An 18,033-nucleotide genomic window follows, 5' to 3' on the forward strand; every position below is an offset into this window, starting at 1 on the left:
TGGGTTAGCCCTTTTAAAGTTGATCTGCATGCAAATTCCTGAGGAAACAGTAGCTGAGGCAGTCTGCAAGGCTGAATCACTGGGGCTACCTGCTTTGTCTTCATTGTTATCTGGTCCTTTGCTCTGAAAATAAGCAAACTTTAAAAAGTATTAATATATATATATGGAACAAATCATCTAAAGATAAATTTCTGCCCTGTTTTTGAGCAGGTGTAAGGCATTGACTTTACATGTCTGTTTGAGCTGTAATATCCATGCTGTAGGAAAGGATGTCGTGTCATGAGGACCAGGTAGCCCATAATATTCCCTTGCTATGCGAAGTCATTCATGTTTCAGGTAGTAGGAGGTCATCCCTGGTCAAATCTAATCTTTGTAAGTTTTGTTGGTAACCATATTTTTTCACTCCCTGTAGATACATAAACACACCCACGTCTCCATCTTAGAACTAGTGCAGGTTTCCAGTTCATCGTTGACATATCTTTATAGTAAGCTGGTTGCCCTAGTTCCTCAGTTTTTTCTATAACCCAATGTCTCTCAGCGGCTGTTTGTCCCTTTTCAACAACATTAAGAAAATTTAAAGTCAACAAATCATTATTTAATATGTCCCCAGGGGAGTCTTTACCCTTCCTTTTTGCTTAATAAGCATCTCTTTTAAGGTATGATTAGCTTTACGACTGCTTGTCCTGTAACATTGGCTCGATGCTCCCGGGAGCCAATATTAACTGTCTTTCTTACCCATCCATCTAATGGGTCTCTCATGCTGTTAACGGTCTGATTGCTCTGTTACATCCACTACGTGCATTTTCATACGCCATAATCAGTGTCAACGCCTGCCCGGCTCGGGGTCTGGTGTGGCTCTCTCCAGCGCTGAACCCAGTCTCTGTAAGGACTGCCCAGTAATGAGGTGGTTGTCTTACCAGGCTCCTCACCCATGTCCCACGCTCTTAAGGCTGCAACACGACACTTCAATTACTACATCTTCAGATCGGGTTTGTTCTCTTAAGTCAGCATAACGCTCTTCACCAAGCACTGATCTTTAGCAACATTTATCCCCCGCGTTACATGTTGTTGTTCTGTTCTTGCGGCTTCGTTTCTCCACCATGATAACCCCCATAACTGCTGAGCAGCTCCTAACCCAGCCGACACCAACCCCTTCCAATCCTGGGGAAGAAGTCTATGTTGCGTAGCCCAGTTGCTTAACATTTTTTTAAAACAAAAGACAAATACATTCCATACCATATGATAGCCTCTTTAAAACGCTTTAAATCTAACATATCTACTGGGCGCCATACCTTCTCCCATGAGCCTCAGCACCATCATTAGAAGGGAGATGTTGCACAGAGACTGGGAAAGCTGGTGGTGTCTGTGTGGCTCTAGGGAGTCCCTCTACCGGCCTCCAAAGCCCTGTCAGCCTGTCCAGCTACCTGGTCTTCCCCACCCACCTCTGCACACAGGTGCTCTGCATACCTGGTACATCGAGCAGGGCTGGGCAGCCATTGTGGGAAACTCTGGCTCTCAGTTACCAGGTGCTTCCCCCAATGGCGCCTTTTGCTTTCCAAATGCTTCCTCTTCCACCCGCAAACTACAGTTTTACAGTCAACTTTGCAGTCCTTTCCAGAACTATAGAATTTACTGACCCTTAAAGTTTTTGTATCTCATCAGTCTTTTTTTCCAATCTTCTAAAAAATGGAATACAGGCCGGGCGGTGGTGGCGCACGTCTTTAAAATATTTTTTATTTAATTTATGTGCGTTGCTGTGAGTGTGTCAGATCTTGGAGTTACAGACAGTTGTGAGCTGCCATGTGGGTGCTGGGAATTGAACCCGGGTCCTTTGGAAGAACAGGCAGTGCTCTTAACCACTGAGCCATCTCTCCAGCCCCGGCGCACGTCTTTAATCCCAGCGCTCAGGAGGCAGAGGCAGGCAGATCTCTGTAAAGTTCGAGGCCAGCCTGGTCTACAAGGTGAGTCCAGGATGGTCAAGGCTACACAGAGAAACCCTGTCTCAAAAGACCAAAACCAAATCAAACCAAACCGAACGAAAAACCAAAACCAAAACCAAACATGTTTACACCCACTCCACCATCCTGTCTGCCTAGCTTTCCCCCAACTTGGTGGCACCTTTGGTTATTTAATCGCGACCTAGAATTCTACCAAGGAACTTTGCTGAGATCAGATGAATCTGCCTTTGACCATCACGCAGCAACCTCACCCTTGTCCTGCTCCACAAGCTGCTTCTCCCAGGGGCCCATCCCAGGGACCCTCCTGTGCGCTGGGAGAGGCGCAGTGTCAGGGTGTAATCCAGTGAGGAGGGTACCAGAGGCCCACGACTATTTTCTGTAGTGCTGGTTGTCGTTGTTTTGTTTAAGACAGGCTCCCACGAGTCCCAGGCCATAGCCAGCAGGAAGTAGCCTAAAGAGACCCAAGCACCCTCTCCCCACTAACCTCTTTTCTCTCCTACCTAGTGTTGGGGGCTGGAAGGGAGGTAGAGGCGTTGGAAACCTGATAAAGTACTGTAACAAACAAACAAAAACAAACAAACAAACGCTGTGGCTCCTTGTCTTTGAACACTTTTCCGTGTGGTGCTGAGGTAGAGCCTGGGGCCTCTCAGTGTGAGGCAAACACTAGCAGCGAGTCTTTTTCTTCTGAGAAAGGGTCTTGCTATGTAGCCCAGGCTGGTCTCAGGCTCAGCCCTCCTGCCACTGCCGAGATCACAGGCACCACCGCACTTGATTCTAGCCATCTTTGACAGTGCACAATGCCATACAAGTTGTGACTCTGGGCTAGGCACTGGGGCACATGCCTGTAACCCCAGCACTTAGGAAGCAATGGCAGGACGGTTGACCCTGAGATCGGCCTGGGCTTAAAAAAATAAAAATAAAAAAGGAGGAAAGTCTGGTTTTGGCCGCACAGATGTTTTTTGTTTGTTTGTTTGGTTTGTTTAGTTTTACACATACATACAGCATAAAATATAACTGAAGCAAGAGCAGCAGGCGCTGCTAACCACTGAGCTACCTCTCCAGCCCCACGGCACGTGCCTGTCATTCCAGAAATGGGGAGACAGACACAGGAGGACCCCCGGGGCTCAGTGGCCAGCCAGCCAGGCTAACTCGGGAGGCCTCCACACACACTCACACATGCGTACACATGTGTACTCCTTCACAGGGAAACAGGTACGGCTGGGACTCATGTCTGTCATCCCAGCCATCTGAGGGGCTGCACCAGGAGAGTTCAAAGCTTGAGGCCTGCCTGAGCAACGCGCAGTGAGTTTGAGGCATCCTGGGCAATTTAGTGAGACCTTGGGTCAAAATGAACAGGAAAGGGGCACAGGGCTGTAAACGCAGCTAGGAGTGGGGTTCACCTGGAGTGTATGAGCTCCTGGGTTCAACCACTAGCATCACAAAAATAAAGTCGCTGTAATAATAAATGACAACCCCCCCCCAAAAAAAAAACCAACTTGCAGGGACCATAGGTAAACCCAAAGGCATGCTGGGCAGAGCCTGCCTGCCGTTTATTCCTTTTCTCTGGGACACTTTCCACTCAGCAGACCCAAGGTGAGGTATGGTGGGAGGGCGGGGCCTGGGTGGACTCCTTGGCCCACATGGCTGACACAGACTTAGAAAACAGACTCTGATATGGAAAAGGTCAGGGTTTTGTGTCTCTTTCTTCTTGATGGATGGTCCTCGTTGTGATCCAAGGAGTCACAGAGTCCCCAAGGCTAATGGGACAGTGCCAACTTGAAAACACACCGCTCTGTGTGGGGGACAAGTGGCACGGGGCCTGAGGATCAGTGCCATGGCAGAACTGACGGCTGGGACCACCACGGGCTATAAAAGGCCATGCCAGAGCCCCCGCACAAGTGTTCGGCCATGCTGCCTGGGCTGCTGCTGCTGCTGCTGCTGCTGCTAGCTGGCAGCCACTGGCTATGGCGCCAGAGGAAGCTGAGGAGCCTCCATCTCCCGCCTCTCGCCCCAGGATTCCTGCACTTCCTACAGCCTGACCTGCCCGTCTATCTGTTAGGCCTCACTCAGAAACTCGGCCCTGTCTACAGGATCCGCTTGGGGCTGCAAGGTGAGCCCAGCCTTCGGTATCCCTGTGACTGGTCCCTCCCCGCTGGCCTGACGCTGCTGTTTCTCCTCAGATGTGGTGGTGCTGAACTCTACCAGAACCATAGAGGAGGCCCTGATCCAAAGGGGGGTGGACTTTGCCGGCCGACCCTGGGTAATACACGGTAAGCGTTGGGGGGGGGGGTGGCGGCGTTATTTCCTTCTTACAATTGAGTAGCCCTTGCTGGGCTGAAAATCACTATGTAGATCAGGCTGGCCTCAAACTCACAGAGATCCGTCTGGTGTGGCCACCGCCCTGGGCTAAGGGTACTTCTTGGACTGGGGGTGGCAGGACAGGCCTTCGGCTTCCTCGGTTGGTCGCCACGCCCTCTTCCTACCATCCCTCCTGCAGAAAAGCAGGACTTGGACCTGTCCCTGGGGGACTACTCTCTGACGTGGAAGGCTCACAAGAAACTTTCCCGCTCAGCCCTGATGCTGGGCATGAGGGACTCCATGGAGCCCCTGGTAGAGCAGCTGACCCAGGACTTCTGCGAGGTGAGGCTGGCCTGACCCTCTTGGGGTCAGCGTCCCTCTCTACCCCCACAGCCCCTGTAGCCTGTCTGTCCCCCACAGCACATGAGGGCCCAGGCTGGCACCCCCGTGGACATCCACAAGGACTTCTCTTTGCTCACATGCAGGATCATCTGCTGCCTCACTTTCGGAGACAAGGTCGGTGCTGCCCTCAGCCCCTACTGACCCTCCCCCTCTTCCCTCCCCTCTCGAACTCAAAGCATGCCCTCCCCTTTTGGCAGGACAACGCGTTTGCACACACCATGCACAGCTGCGTCCAGAATTTGATGCAAGCCTGGAACCACTGGTCCATCCAAATCTTGAACTTAATTCCCTCTCTAAGGGTGAGGAGGCACAGCCCAGACGCCCCTGGGCTGGGGGGTGGGGCGCCGGCCTCCACGCCTCCACCCTGAAGCTGACTCCCTTTCCTTCTCTCCCCAGGTCCTCCCCAATCCAGGCCTCTGGAAGCTGAAGCGGCTCCAAGAGAGCGGCGACCAGGTCGTGAAGGAGCAGCTGGAGCAGCACAAGGTGGGCGCCGCAGGGGGCCGGCTCAGTGGTGGCCTCAGCTAGGGATGCTCCTGCTGCCCCTCATCACTGCTGGGCAGGCTCCGTCCGCAGGCAGGCTAGAGGCTCAGCCTGCTCCCCCGTGCCGGCCCGCCCCCCGCGCCCCCAGCTGCTCCCCCCCGCGCCCCCTGCCCCGCCCCCGCGCCCCCTCCGCGGGCTAGAGGCTCAGCCTGCTCACGCCCCCATCGCCGCCCCCTGCCCCCCTCCGCAGGCTAGCGGCTCAGCCTGCTCCCCCCCAACGTGCCGCCCCCCGCTGCCCCTCGCGTCCCCTGCCCCGCCCCCGCGCCCCCTCCGCGGGCTAGAGGCTCAGCCTGCTCACGCCCCCATCGCCGCCCCCTGCCCCCCTCCGCAGGCTAGCGGCTCAGCCTGCTCCCCCCCAACGTGCCGCCCCCCGCTGCCCCTCGCGTCCCCTGCCCCGCCCCCGCGCCCCCTCCGCGGGCTAGAGGCTCAGCCTGCTTCCCCGCCCCCTCCCCCGTTTCACCCTCCCCCCCCCCCCCCCGTCCCCTCTCCGCAGGCTAGACCCTCAACCTGCTCCCGTCCCCCTGCCCTTCACCCCCTTCCCCCCTCCCCAGGCTAGACGCTCAGCCGCGTCCCCCTCCTCCTCCACAGGCCAGCCTGGTTCCAGGCCACTGGAAGGACATGATTGACTACATGCTTCAAGGGGTTGAGAAGCAGAGCAACACGGGACAGCTGCACGACGGGCACGTGCACATGGCGGTGGTGGACTTTCTCATCGGTGGCACCGAGACCACGGCGACCACGCTGTCCTGGGCCGTGGCTTTCCTGCTCCATCACCCTGAGGTGCACTGTCTCTGCTCTTGACTGCCCGGCCTGGGCTATGGTCACAGGCGGAGCTCTAGGCTCAGCTAGATGGCCTGATGGAGGGGCTGCGGGAGCCACCTGGGCAATGCGTGGTCTCTAGACCCCAGCCTTGCCCCTTCTTCTCAGATCCAGAAGCGACTGCAGGAAGAATTAGACCTCAATTTGGGCCCCGGCTCCCAGCTCCTGTACAAGAACCGAACGCAGCTGCCTTTACTCATGGCCACCATTTCTGAGGTGCTGCGCCTCCGGCCGGTGGTGCCCTTGGCCTTGCCGCATCGTGCCATTCGGGCTAGCAGGTGATTCCCTGGGGTAAGGGCCGAGGGAGGAAGGCCTCACTGGGCTCTGACAGCTCCTCACTGCACCTCCCGGCAGCATCTCTGGCTACGACATCCCCAAGGACACGATTGTCATCCCCAACATCCGAGGCGCCAACCTGGATGAGATGGTCTGGGACCTGCCCGGCGAGTTCTGGCCTGGTATGAGGGCCTGGGCAGGGAGTGCAGGAGGAGGAGCCGCGTCTGCTGGGACACCCCGCCTTAGCTATCTGTCCACTACCCACAGATCGTTTCCTGGAACCTGGCAAGAGCCCCAGGACACTATCCTTTGGCTGTGGGACACGCCTGTGCCTGGGAGAGTCTCTGGCGCGGCTGGAGCTCTACGTGGTGTTGGCTCGCCTGCTCCAGGCCTTCACGCTGCTGCCGCCACCAGGTGGCGCACTGCCCTCCCTGGAGCCCCATCCTTCCTCCTGCGTCAATCTCTTGGTTCACCCCTTCCAGGTGCTGCTGCAGCCCAGGAACCTGGCACTGGAAGGCCAGGACCAGAAACCCTTGACAGGATAGGACCAGTACCAGCCTTGTGCCTCAGTTTCTCCTTTATTGATCCGTTCCCCTCCCCTCCCCCCCTGTAAACATGGTGCTGTGGGTCTGTGGCAGAGAAGGCTTCCTCGGTGAGCTGGGCACAGTAGAGGCGCACTCGCTCTTCTCTAGGCACAAACCCTCAGTGCTCGGCAGTCATACTGGGGTGTCGGTGAGGTGGGCAGCAGGCTCAGCTGCCTCTGGTGGGGCTCTGGAAGTTTCTGGGCCTCAGCTTCATTTCCGTGAAGGGCACCGAGAACTCGAAGCCCTTCCAGTGGTACCAGCTCACCCCCTGAGGAAAAGGGTCGCCAAGGGAGAGAGTCAACCCAGTGCACATCAGCACCACTTCATTCCCCCCACCCTGCTCCTGTGGGTGACTCCCCACCCGTCTCCCCCAGGCTCCCTGAGGTGGTGACTTCTGCCCACTAATAAACAGTCTTTTCAGCTTTCCTCAGCGAGGTTGGCGTAACTGTCCCATTCCACAGACGAGCCTCTGAGGCCTAAGAACCTCAGTCACTCGTGTGCGAGCGCCCCGCGGCCCCCACCTGGTGGTCCACTATGCTCCCGTAGAGCCCGTTGAGATTGGCATAGTGACAGTTCCTGTACCACCAAGCCCCACGGTAGGAGACAGCACAGGAGATGAGCAGGTTGTTGGGGTCTCGGTCGCGGGCAGAGAAGACGCTGCCGCTGTGGTAGCTCATTGAGTCACCTGGCAGGGCGTGGGAAGGTGCGGTGAGGACCACCCTCGTGCCCTCCCCACCCCACCTCGGGCCCGCCTTTACCCGCAGTGCCGTGGTAGCCCTCCAGGTGTAGGCGGTAGTGCTCTGCTGCTGAGTCGACACGGAAGAGGTCATACTGGGCGAACACGGCCTCATCTCCAGCCCGCAGGTCCACACGCATGGAGTAGTCTCCAGCCTGCGTCAGCCTGTGTAGAACCTCATTGCCTGGGGTGGAGCATGCTTCATCAGGGCACTGGGGCCCACAGGACTGCCATGCCGTCCCCTCCCCAGCTCCCCAGCCCCGTGAGGCACGGACCGAGCCAGAATTCCCCGGAGACATTCCCAAAACCGTGGGCGTACTCCTCCCAGTCTCTCCAGAAGTCTGTCCGCCCGTCTTTGCGGCGCTGGAAAACCTGGGAAGCAGGCAGGGGCGGCGTCAGCCTCTGGCTCCTGGGCATCGCCCCCCCCCCCCCGTGCCACACGAGTACCCGGGCTCCGAATGGAACCCACCAGCCAGCCGCCTCCGTCCGTCTCCATGTCACAAAACACGTCCAGGGGCCGCTCTCGGTTGCCATTGAGGAAGATGGTGGTGGTCTTTGAGGCGCTGGCCCCGTTCTGCAGCTCCTCCCCGCAGTCCCGGGGGAAGGGGATCCGAAGCCCACCTGCAGAGAGGAGGCGGGGAATCTATCCTCTCCCCCAGATCTCACACCTCAGCCGCCCTGCCTCAGCTCACCCCGCAAAGCCTGTACCAGTAGTAAAGGAAGTAGACACAGGAGGAGTGAGGCTCTGGCCCCAAACAGCCCGCAGCTGGGCGCTGTAGAAGGTGGAGGGGAAGAGTCGGAGCAGCCGGTGTGAGGTGGTGCCAGCCGGAAGCAGGATTTCCTGGAGACACACAGGGGACAGGTCAGGAGAGGATGGAGACTGCCTGAGAAAGCTGGGGGTGGGGGGGGGTGGCACCTCCAGATCTCGCTATGGAAGGCAGATGGTACCTGAATCTGCCCTCCATGGGTGTCATAGCTGAGCAGATAGCCTGTGGGCGGGACTTCCGGCTCAGTCCAAGTGAGCAGGGCCGTGCGAGGAGTCACTTCTTTGGCTTCCAAGTCCAGGGGGGGCTTTAATCCTGGTAGGGGAGATGGGGAAAGCCAGAGATGAGTCCACATCTGCTCCCTGGAGCCTTGGGTGACCCATCCCCCCAACACCCCTGGCTCTACCTGTGGTGAAGGTAATGCTGGCTGGGGAGGTGAAGTTGGGGCCCCGGAGACCACGGACAGTGGCTGTGTAGTTGGTGTCCAACATTAGGTCGGTCAGTGGGTAGTCCACGGCACTGCCAGGTGCTGAGGCCTGCAGGGGTGGGGCTGGGAGTGGGGGTGGGCATCAGCTCCTACCCACCCATGCTGTACCCTGCCCCTCCCCCCATCTCAAACAAGTCTTCAGAGGAAGGTCAAGCACTCTCACCCCCAGGGCTCGCGACCTGGACGTTGTATTCGTCCACAGGGTTCTGCGGGGGTTTCCAGTGTAGAAGGGCAGAGCTGTTAGTCAGATTCAGCGCACGCAGCTGCGTGGGACCATCAGGAACTGGGGGAAAACAGGGAGCTCAGAGGCGCCCTTACCCTGAACCCTCCCAGCTCCCCGGGCTCCAGGCTGGAACCCCAGGTCTCCTTTGTCCCTCTCCACCCTCACCCTGCCCTTGCTACCCCTTGTGGTGCCGGGAGGGGGGGGGGCTTCTTACCCGTGGTGAAAAAGCCTGTGAGAGGCTCGCTCTCCTCAAAGCCACGGACGGAGACCACAGTCACCTCGTAGCGAGTGTCTGGGATGAGCCCCTGGAGGATCTGGGTCTGTGTCCGGCCATCCATTAGCACACTTTGTGGCTCTCCTGCCAACATGGATGGAACCCGGGGGTCACCCAGGAGGTCAGGGAGCAGCTTGGATGTGGGCGGTATACAGGGGTCGGGGTGGGCAGGAGAGGAGAGCGAAGGGCGTCATCACCTCCATCTGCCAGCTGGTAGGAAATTTTGAAGCTGTCCACCCTGGATGGTGGTGGCACCCAGGTGGCTCTGGCTGATGTTTCCCCAATTTCACTGAATTGAAGGTCACGGGGGCTCTCCAGAACTGAGGACAGTGAGAGAGGAGCACAGCAGTGAGGGCGCATAGGTGAGGAAGGCGAGCAGAGCGGTGAGGGCACGCTGTGAGGGCGCGCATAGGTGGGTTTCCGGCTCCAGAGAGGCTCACCGCCCTCTCTGGTAGGTTCCTCAGGACGATGTCACTCTCTAGGTGCCTTCTGTCCTCTACCCCTCTACCAGACACCCTTTACCTGCTGGGTCCCACCCTACAAAGTACAGAGCCCTCTCTTAGGTGCCCAGTGTGGGTCTTCACCTGGGCTGAGGGTGCGGCCAGTGCCCTGGATGCTGTCTGCCTTGTGCGGCCCACGCAGCCCGTACAGAGTCAGGCTGTACAGGGTCCCGGGACGCAGGTCCCGAAGTACCGCTGAGCGCCGAATTCCTGGCACCATCAGCTCTCGCTGGAGCATAGGACGAGGATGAGGCTCTAGGGTACTTGGTGAGGGGACCCCAAAGCGTAGTAGGAAGGAGTCAAAGGCCCCAAGTGGGGCTTCCCAGTTTATCCGCAGAGAACTGGTGGTCACATCCGACACCGACAGCTGGGACAGGCGGGGCCAGGGGTCCCCTGGGGTCTGACCGGGAGGAAATGGGCCTGTGGCAAGTGGACAGGAGAAAAGGGTTTGGAGACAGATGCCGTCAGTTCTCTCTCACCCTAGCCTGGACGTCAGTCAGTTAAAGCTGGGCTAGCGAGGGACAGAGCTGGCCACGGGAGGGATGAGGGGGGCGGGGCGGGGCGATGCCAGGCAAATGACCTCCGCTCTCCTGGGTGCCACCTCATGCCTTTCCTGTGGCAAGCACTTCTGGACGCCACCTTCTACCCTCCCTATCCCAGGACAGCACAGGCCTGGCCTTACTTGTGGTGCCCTCTGCAGAGACAGGTCCGTGGCGTGTCCCTTCATGGAGGCCGTAGAGGAAGAACTTGTAGGAGGTGCCGGGTTCCAGGCCTGAGATGAGGACCTTGTTCTGGTCCCCGTCGACAAGCAGGGCCTGGCGTTGCCCCTCTGTGTCCCGGTACTGCACCACAAAGGAGTCAAAGGGGCCACGGGCCACACCCCAGGAGAGTTGCAGGGAGCCTGGGGTCTCCTCGGTCACTGCCAGCGTCCCCAGGAGGGGTGCTTCAGGGGGCTCAGTGGGGTTTGGGGTTGATGTGTCCTCTTCTGGGGCTGCGTGGGAGAAAAGAGGGCAGAACCTTTGCCGTGGGCCCCACCTTTCCCATCTTGAGGCTCGGACACTTCAGAGTCCTGGCAGAGCAGCGGAGAGAGGAAAGGTGTGGGGTGGGGGGTGGGGGATGTGGGAGGGGGTAGGGCGGGAAGGGACAGGGAATCTTCTAAACCTTCTGGTTTTTGAACTTGCTCTACCCTTGCCTTGGCAGTGTGTCCTGCCACCCAGGAGGCCTCTCTTCTGCTGTGTCTGTTGGTCCTTGCTTTGTCTGGACCAGGGACTTCACTTCCCTCTCCCAGCCCCTGGCACATCAACACCCTCGGCAGTGGCCCCTCTGCCCTTGCCCCGCCCTAAGTGCCTTTTGAGAGTAGCCAAGGATGGCACTGGCTGGCCTACGTGCCTGGCAAGCCACACTAGCCATGTGCCCTTGGCCTGGCCAATATGAAGGGGTGTCAGTGGCCTCTGCCCACTGGACTTTATAGTGATTTTCCATTTGAGAAAACATCCCTGGCTCCCAGAACGGGAGGTGTGCACTTATGTGGCCAGTCAGCTCTGGGAGGAGATAGAGCTGCTCAAGTGGGGGGTATGGGGGTGTGGGGGGGCAGGAGTAGCAAGTGAAGGGGACAAGTGGGGTCAAGAGAGAGCAGAGAACCCTCAAGGCCTTCCCTTCCTGCTTGGCCTTGCTCCTGCTTTCAAATGACTGATCAGCACCTGGGGTGGACTCAAACTCTCCTCCTCTGGCTGTGGACAGGCCTCTGACCCTCTCGCCCATCCGTCCACCCCGCTCAGTCCCCTTATCTTCAGACTCCTCAGGCCTGCGGCTGGTACCAGGCAGTCCAGCCTCCTCACCTGTCACTCCCAGGGCAGAGATGGGCCCCAGGCTTTTCCCTCCAGTGAGTCCATAGAGCAGAAACCTGTACTTCCGGTCTGGCTGCAGACCCGCTATGGTGACCTCGCGCTGGTCTGCAGCCACGGTCACCGTCTGGGACTGCATGTCGCTGTCTTTGTACTGGATTAGGAAGGAGTCAAAGGGGCCCTGGGCCACAGTCCACAGGAGGCGAAGGGCGTCAGGGGTCTCTCCTGTCGTCACCTCCAGCTCACCTAGGCGGGGCTGCGGTGTCTTCTCCAGGGGAGCTGAGGGGAGGGCAGGAAGGTTCAGTTAAGACTGCACAGCCAGGAAGACGGCAGGGAAATGCAAGCGTCCACGTGTGGCCTCAGGGACAGACAGCTGAGGACACAGCGAGGCCTTCATGGTCCCGCTGTGGAGAAGTGAGGGTGGCAGTTGACACTTTGTTATATGTGCTGTGATTTGAGGGCTTGTGAGGGTGTGTAAGAGTGTGTGTGTGAGTGTGTAAGAGTGTGTGTGTGAGTGTGTGTGTGTGTGAGTGTGTATGTGTGTGTGAGTGTGTGTGTGAGTGTGTGTGTGTGAGTGTGTATGTGTGTGTGTGTGAGTGTGTGTGTGTGAGTGTGTGTGTGTGTGAGTGTGAGTGTGAGTGTGTGTGTGTGTGTGTGTGTGTGTGAGTGTGTGTGTGTATGTGTGTGTGTGTGAGTGTGTATGTGTGTGTGTGTGAGTGTGTGTATGTGTGTGTGTGTGTGAGTGTGTGTGTGTGTGTGAGTGTGAGTGTGTGTGTGTGAGTGTGTGTGTGTGTGTGTGTGAGTGTGTGTGTGTGTGAGTGTGTGTGTGTGTGTGTGTGAGTGTGTGTGTGTGTGTGTGTGTGTGTGTGTGTGTGTGTACGTGTGTTACAGTGGCTGAGGGCTCCAGGCCCTGATGTCTGCCTGGGCTGAGTCATGGACCTCAGAGTGGGTTAAGGGCCATGGGCCCACCGCACCCTTTCCTTGGGGCTGAGTCACGGGCACAAAACCACCAGATTTTTCCATCGTCTTTCTGCAGCCAAGCCCTCCGTTTCCATCTCAGGGCTCAGGGTTGAGAGGAAGAGGGTAGTGGTGAGGAGGGGGCTGCTGGTCTGCACAGGGGAGGAGGCCGAGGCGCACTCATGCCATGTGGCTGGCAAGGGCTGGACCTGGTCTTTGGAGCCAGGTAGGCCAAGCCTCTGAGCTCCCTCTCCTGGCAGCGGTGAAGGTGGAAGGACACAGTGTGTAGAAGAGGCTCAGGTCGTGCCTGGCCCACGAGAAGGACTTGCCTTTGCTGTAAAGACCCTGACTCTCAAGCTAAAGACAGGGTCAGTGCCTGGAAGGCCGCCCTGGGAGCTGTGCAAGGGCGGGAGGCGGGGCCCAGGCTCACCTGTGGTGCCCTCCACAGAGGTGGGGCCCAGTCGTTTGCGGCCTACCAGGCCGAAGAGCAGAAACTTGTATTTTCTACCGGGCTCCAGGCCCGGGACGGTGACCTCACGCTGGTCCGCGGCCACAGGCACCGCCTGCAGCTGCCCTGCCCTGTCCTTGTACTGGACCATGAAGGAGTCGAATTCACCCTCGGGGACAGTCCAGGAGAGACCTACGGAGTCTGGGGTCACATCTGTCGTTGTCAGCTCCCCAAGACGAGGAAGGAGCTTTGTGTCTGGAGAGGACAGGACACTGCTTAGAGAGTGTAGCGCAGAAACAGCTTGAGGGGTGCTGGGGCCCTGCTCCTGGTGGCCAGCAGCCGGGTAATTGGGCGTGAGTAAGCATAAAAGAGCCTCAGAGGCAGGCGGATCACTATGAGTTCGAGGCCAGCCTGGTCTACAAAGCAACTCCAGGATAGCCGAGGCTACACAGAGAAACCCTGTCTCAAACCGCCACTCACCGCCCCCCCCAAAAAGAAAAGCTTCTTGCTAAGCAAGCAAACGTGTCTGGCCTTGCACAGCAAGGAGCAGGGAGAAGGGTGGGAGTGAAGGAATGAATTTGGGTAGACCTGACCAACAAAACAAAACAAAACAACAACAACAAAAAAGGGATACCGAGCTCCAAGGCCTGGAATGTGGGGCACAGAAACAAACAAACAAACAAACAAAAAAAAAACCCCAGTAGCAAAAATACAGTTATGAAGTAGCAACAAAAATAAATTTATGGTTGGGGGTTACCAGAACATGAAGCACTGTATTAAAGGGGTGGAGGTGGGAGTGGGTGGGAGAGATGGCTCAGAGGTTACAAGCACTGGCTGCTCTTTCAAAGGTTCTTTTTTTTTTTTTTTTTTTTTTGTTTTTTGAGACAGGGTTTCTCTGTGTAGCCTTGGCTGTGCTGAAGTGGTTTTGTAGACCAGGCTGGCCTCAAACTCACAGCGATCTGCCTGCCTCTGCCTCCCAAGTGCTGGGATTACAGGCCTGCGCCACCACGCCTGGCATCTTTCAAAGGTCTTGAGTTCAATTTACAGGAACCATGTGTTAGATCACAACCATCTATAATGAGATCTGGTGCCCACTTCTAGCATGTGTACTGTATACATCATAAATAAGTTAATTAATTAAAAAGAAAGGCTGGAGAGATGGCTCAATGGTTAAGAGCCAGAGGTCCTGAGTCCCAGCAACCACATGGTGGCTCACAACCATCTGTGATGGGATCTGATGCCCTCTTCTGGACTGCCGGTGTACATGCAGATAGAGCACTCATATGTAAATAGTAATTAAATAAATATTTTTTAAAAAGTCACAGCCTCAGGAAAGTTGGGGGCCACTGGTTTAGCAGATGCCATTATAACTGTCCCTTTGCTGCAGGAGCTGCCACCGAATTAAGAAATGCTTGAAACCTAGATGTGGCAGCGCACACCAGTAATCCCAGCACTCCCCGGAGGGGGGGGTGTGTGAGTGAGGGAGGGGGAGAGGGGGAGCAGAGGCAGGAGGATCACTGTGAGTTCCAGGTCAGCCTGGTCTACAAGGTGAGTCCAGGATAGTCAAAGTGACACAAAGAAACCCTGTCTTGAAAAACCACTGTCTAGTTGGAAGCGGATTCAGGCCCAGGGGAGCTCAGGTCCGGAATGTGGTTACGGGGCCGCCATGGTGGAAGGAGTGAGGGACTGAGTGAGGGTCTGAAGAGGAGGAAGGAGGAAGCTGTGTGGAGGCCAGGCATCCCACAGCTGAGGACAGCAGCACTGACCTCCTATTCCAGGTGAGGGCGTCAGAGCTAGAGTACAGCATGGAAGAATGGGAGAGGGGAGGGCAGACGGAGAGGCCAGCTCCCACTCACCGGTCACGCCCACGGTGGACACGGGGCCCACGCGCTGCCCCTCACGCAGCCCATACAGGTGCATCTTGTACTTGCGCCCAGGCTCCAGCTCTCTCACTGTGGCCTCTCTCTCCTGGCCCCCGACACGCACCACCTGGGGCCGCCCACTGCTGCCCTTGTACTGCACAGTGAAGGAGTCAAAGTCTCCCTGGGGGACCGTCCAGGAGAGGCTCAGGGAGTCTGGGGAGGATCCTGTCACTGTCAGCTCTCCCAGGAGCGGCTCCTCAGGGGGCTCTGGGGCCTCTGTGCTGGGCTCTGTGGGGCTGGGCTCTGTCTCTTCCTCTGCAGCTGGGGAGGAGACAGGGAGGTGAGCAGGTCCCAGCAGGTGTCCTTGGGTCTCAGGAAGGAGGCAGAGACTGCAACTACCAGGGGTCCTGAGCTCAGTTCAGAGAGGCCCCCTGAGGACCAGTGGCCCTGGTCATGTGACAGCTGGCCAACATGCCCAAGTTCCTGTGTCCCAGCTGAGGGGACCCGGACAGTGCCAGCACAGCAAAGGCCTCAATGGCCTGTTGCTCGGGCAAGTAGGTGAGCTCTAGCAGGAGAGTGGAGAGTGGACCACAGCCTTGACCATGGCAGAATGATGGCTCTGACCAGCCCGGGGCCCCCCGATCCCCACTCGTGTCACCAAGGAGCTGAGGGTCACCTCCCCTTGAGGTTTCTCTGAGTTCTCCACCGTGTCCACTCACCTGTCACCCCAATGGCAGACACGGGGCCCACACGCTGGCCTCTGTGGATGCCATACAGGTTCATCTTGTACTTGTGGTCTGGCTCCAGCCCGGAGATGGTGACCTGGTCCTCGTGCCCTGGCACCCGCACCACCTTGGGCTGCCCATCCCCGTTCCTGTACTGGATCAGGAAGTGGTCAAACTGTCCCTCGAGGACAGTCCAGGAGAGGCTCAGGGAGTCTGGGGTGGCGCCTGTCACGGTCAGCTCGCCCAGGCGTGGCTTCGCTGGAGGAGGCTCAGAGGTCATGGTGGGCACCGCCTGTGTGGTCACAGCTTCCTCCTCTGGATCTGGGCACACAGAGCGACAGGTTATGTCTTCCCTGTCCTCAGTTCCCACATAAAGAACATTCATAAAGACAAAGCCCGAGGAGCAGAGTGACGGTGGCTATGGAGACCACAACATGTGTACATGGCCATTTCTAGCAGCCCCACCTAGGCTTCTCCCATCCTCCATCCACCAGCACCCACATGACTTCTCCCTGCCTCTACCTGCCATTTCTGCTCAGGCCCAGAGGCCAGTGTCCTGAGCCCCCTGCACTGCCTCTACCTGCCATTTCTGCTCAGGCCCAGAGGCCAGTGTCCTGAGCCCCCTGCACTGCCTCTACCTGCCATGTCTGCTCGGGCCCAGAGGCCAGTGCAGATGAGCTGTTGGGGGGTTATGACTGGGGACAACCGGCGCTCAGCTCCACAGTGCCCAGACCAGGCCATTCGGTTCTTTGTGGAATAAACAAACTGATGCACAGAAATAAAAGTGTAAGATTGCAACAAAAAATAAAATAAACACGCCAGGAATGGTGGTGCACACCTGTAATCCCTGCACTCAGGAGGCAGAGGCAGAGGCACAGGCAGAGGCAGGAGGATCTCTGTGAGTTTGGGGCCAGTCTAGTCTACAAAGTGACTTCAGGACAGCCAAGGCTAACACAGAGAAACTCTGTCTAGAAAACAAAAGAAAAAATAAAATAAAACCAACGAAGGGGGGTTTATAGGTGGACAGTGAAAACGCTAGCCTCTTTGCTGTTCCCCATGGGCTGGGTGTATCCCACAAAGACAGAGCCTCTGTAAGGAACCCGAGGCCCGCACAGGCACAGCAACAAACTCCAAGGCTGAGGGCTCTGCTTTGGGGCTTTCACCAGCAGCTTGGTTCTCAGGTCCTGTGAGAAACAGAACAGCTGGCTCCTGGGCACACTGCTGGGTCTGAGTCTGACTGTGAAAGTCGGTGTGCAGTTGCTTCTGCCCAACGGAAACATCCCAAGTACGTCTCAGGGAACTCTGGAAGCTTCCAGGGTTACAGAAGCATCGCCACTGTGGAGAGGAGACGTTCTCCACCCGGCCCAAGCTGTGCGGGGCTCCAGAGAAGCTTTTGTGAGCTGATCGATGATGGAGTTAGTTTCGCAGTGACGACAGCCTTTGCACTATCCTTACTCCTGTACCCCCAGATTCCCGCAAGTGACCCCAGTGAACACGTTGGCTCACTAAGCTAGACATGGGTAGAGTTGTTTCTTGGGTCTGTTTTTGGTGCCTCATCTGGCAAGAATGTGGGTGTGTCCCACACTCAGGAAAGCCAACCAACATAATTGGTGCCGGAATACGGGCCAACAGAACGGAAGGCGAGCTAGGGAGGGGTGGGCATGTGACCACTGTAACCTGCTGAGGGTGCTGAGGCATGCAGCTAGGGACTGCAGGGATGACCCTGACACCTTCGCCATGTGCTATGGGATGGTGAACCTTCTCACTGTAACCATGGTTACCCGCTCTCTGCTATAGGAGATGGGGCATGCAACCAAAGCTATAAGGATGTTTCCAGAGGCTGGAGGTTAAGAGTGCTGCCTGCTCTTCCAAAGGTCCTGAGTTCAATTCCCAGTAATCACATGGTGGCTCACAACCATCTATAATGAGATCTGGTGCCCTCTTCTGATGTACAGATATATATGCAGGCAGAACACTATATATGTAATAAATAAATAAATCTTAAAAAAAAAAAAAAAAAAGGATGTCAGCCGGGCGTGGTGGCGCACACCTTTAATCCTAGCACTTGGGAGGCAGAGGCAGGTGGATTGACCTGAGTTTGAGGCCAGCCTGGTCTACAAAGGGAGTCCAGGATAGCCAAGGCTACACAGAGAAACCCTGTCTCAAAAAACCAAAATAATAATAATAATAATAAATAAAAAATAAGAGAAGGATGTCTCCAAATTGGCTAATTGGCTAGAGGACATACTGCAATTCCTAACACATGGGGCAAGATGGGAAAGCAAGCTATGGTGTCAGCTGTGTGGCCTTTGTTGCTGTGAGACTGAAACTCAGCT

General features: G+C 57.0%; 2 protein-coding genes across 2 annotated transcripts in view; one reads left to right on the forward strand and one right to left on the reverse strand.

Annotated features, from left to right (window-relative positions):
• The first annotated feature begins 3,677 nt into the window (after positions 1 to 3,677).
• LOC127195940 (steroid 21-hydroxylase) lies at positions 3,678 to 6,838 on the forward strand. The gene is made up of 10 exons (XM_051153574.1): positions 3,678 to 4,068; positions 4,139 to 4,228; positions 4,456 to 4,598; positions 4,677 to 4,772; positions 4,856 to 4,957; positions 5,055 to 5,141; positions 5,787 to 5,978; positions 6,126 to 6,295; positions 6,372 to 6,475; positions 6,561 to 6,838. Exons 1-10 carry the CDS (start codon positions 3,837 to 3,839, stop codon positions 6,836 to 6,838), a joined length of 1,494 nt encoding a protein of 497 aa, XP_051009531.1. The 5' UTR covers positions 3,678 to 3,836.
• A 1-nt stretch (position 6,839) lies between these two features.
• Positions 6,840 to 18,033, reverse strand: part of Tnxb (tenascin XB) — a 47,709-nt gene continuing 36,515 nt past the window's right edge. Inside the window, exons 19-33 of the mRNA XM_051153566.1 lie at positions 13,093 to 13,365; positions 11,700 to 11,984; positions 10,544 to 10,852; positions 9,946 to 10,281; positions 9,559 to 9,681; positions 9,302 to 9,445; positions 9,028 to 9,147; positions 8,784 to 8,927; positions 8,562 to 8,692; positions 8,322 to 8,454; positions 8,083 to 8,234; positions 7,889 to 7,985; positions 7,636 to 7,797; positions 7,399 to 7,562; positions 6,840 to 7,145 (exon numbers count right to left, since the gene is read on the reverse strand). Of these exons, the coding sequence (XP_051009523.1) occupies positions 7,044 to 7,145; positions 7,399 to 7,562; positions 7,636 to 7,797; positions 7,889 to 7,985; positions 8,083 to 8,234; positions 8,322 to 8,454; positions 8,562 to 8,692; positions 8,784 to 8,927; positions 9,028 to 9,147; positions 9,302 to 9,445; positions 9,559 to 9,681; positions 9,946 to 10,281; positions 10,544 to 10,852; positions 11,700 to 11,984; positions 13,093 to 13,365 (2,675 nt within the window). The 3' untranslated portion in view covers positions 6,840 to 7,043. The remainder of the gene's footprint in view (positions 7,146 to 7,398; positions 7,563 to 7,635; positions 7,798 to 7,888; positions 7,986 to 8,082; positions 8,235 to 8,321; positions 8,455 to 8,561; positions 8,693 to 8,783; positions 8,928 to 9,027; positions 9,148 to 9,301; positions 9,446 to 9,558; positions 9,682 to 9,945; positions 10,282 to 10,543; positions 10,853 to 11,699; positions 11,985 to 13,092; positions 13,366 to 18,033) is intronic.

This window comes from Acomys russatus, chromosome 11 (genome assembly GCF_903995435.1).
Source record: "Acomys russatus chromosome 11, mAcoRus1.1, whole genome shotgun sequence".
Taxonomy (NCBI): domain Eukaryota; kingdom Metazoa; phylum Chordata; class Mammalia; order Rodentia; family Muridae; genus Acomys; species Acomys russatus.

Coding starts and splice junctions, on each gene's coding strand:
- LOC127195940 (XM_051153574.1), top strand. CDS start 3,837: ATGCCAGAGCCCCCGCACAAGTGTTCGGCCATGCTGCCTGGGCTGCTG. Junction 4,773..4,855: donor GCCTCACTTTCGGAGACAAG/GTCGGTGCTGCC, acceptor CCCTTTTGGCAG/GACAACGCGTTTGCACACAC. Junction 5,142..5,786: donor AGCAGCTGGAGCAGCACAAG/GTGGGCGCCGCA, acceptor CCTCCTCCACAG/GCCAGCCTGGTTCCAGGCCA.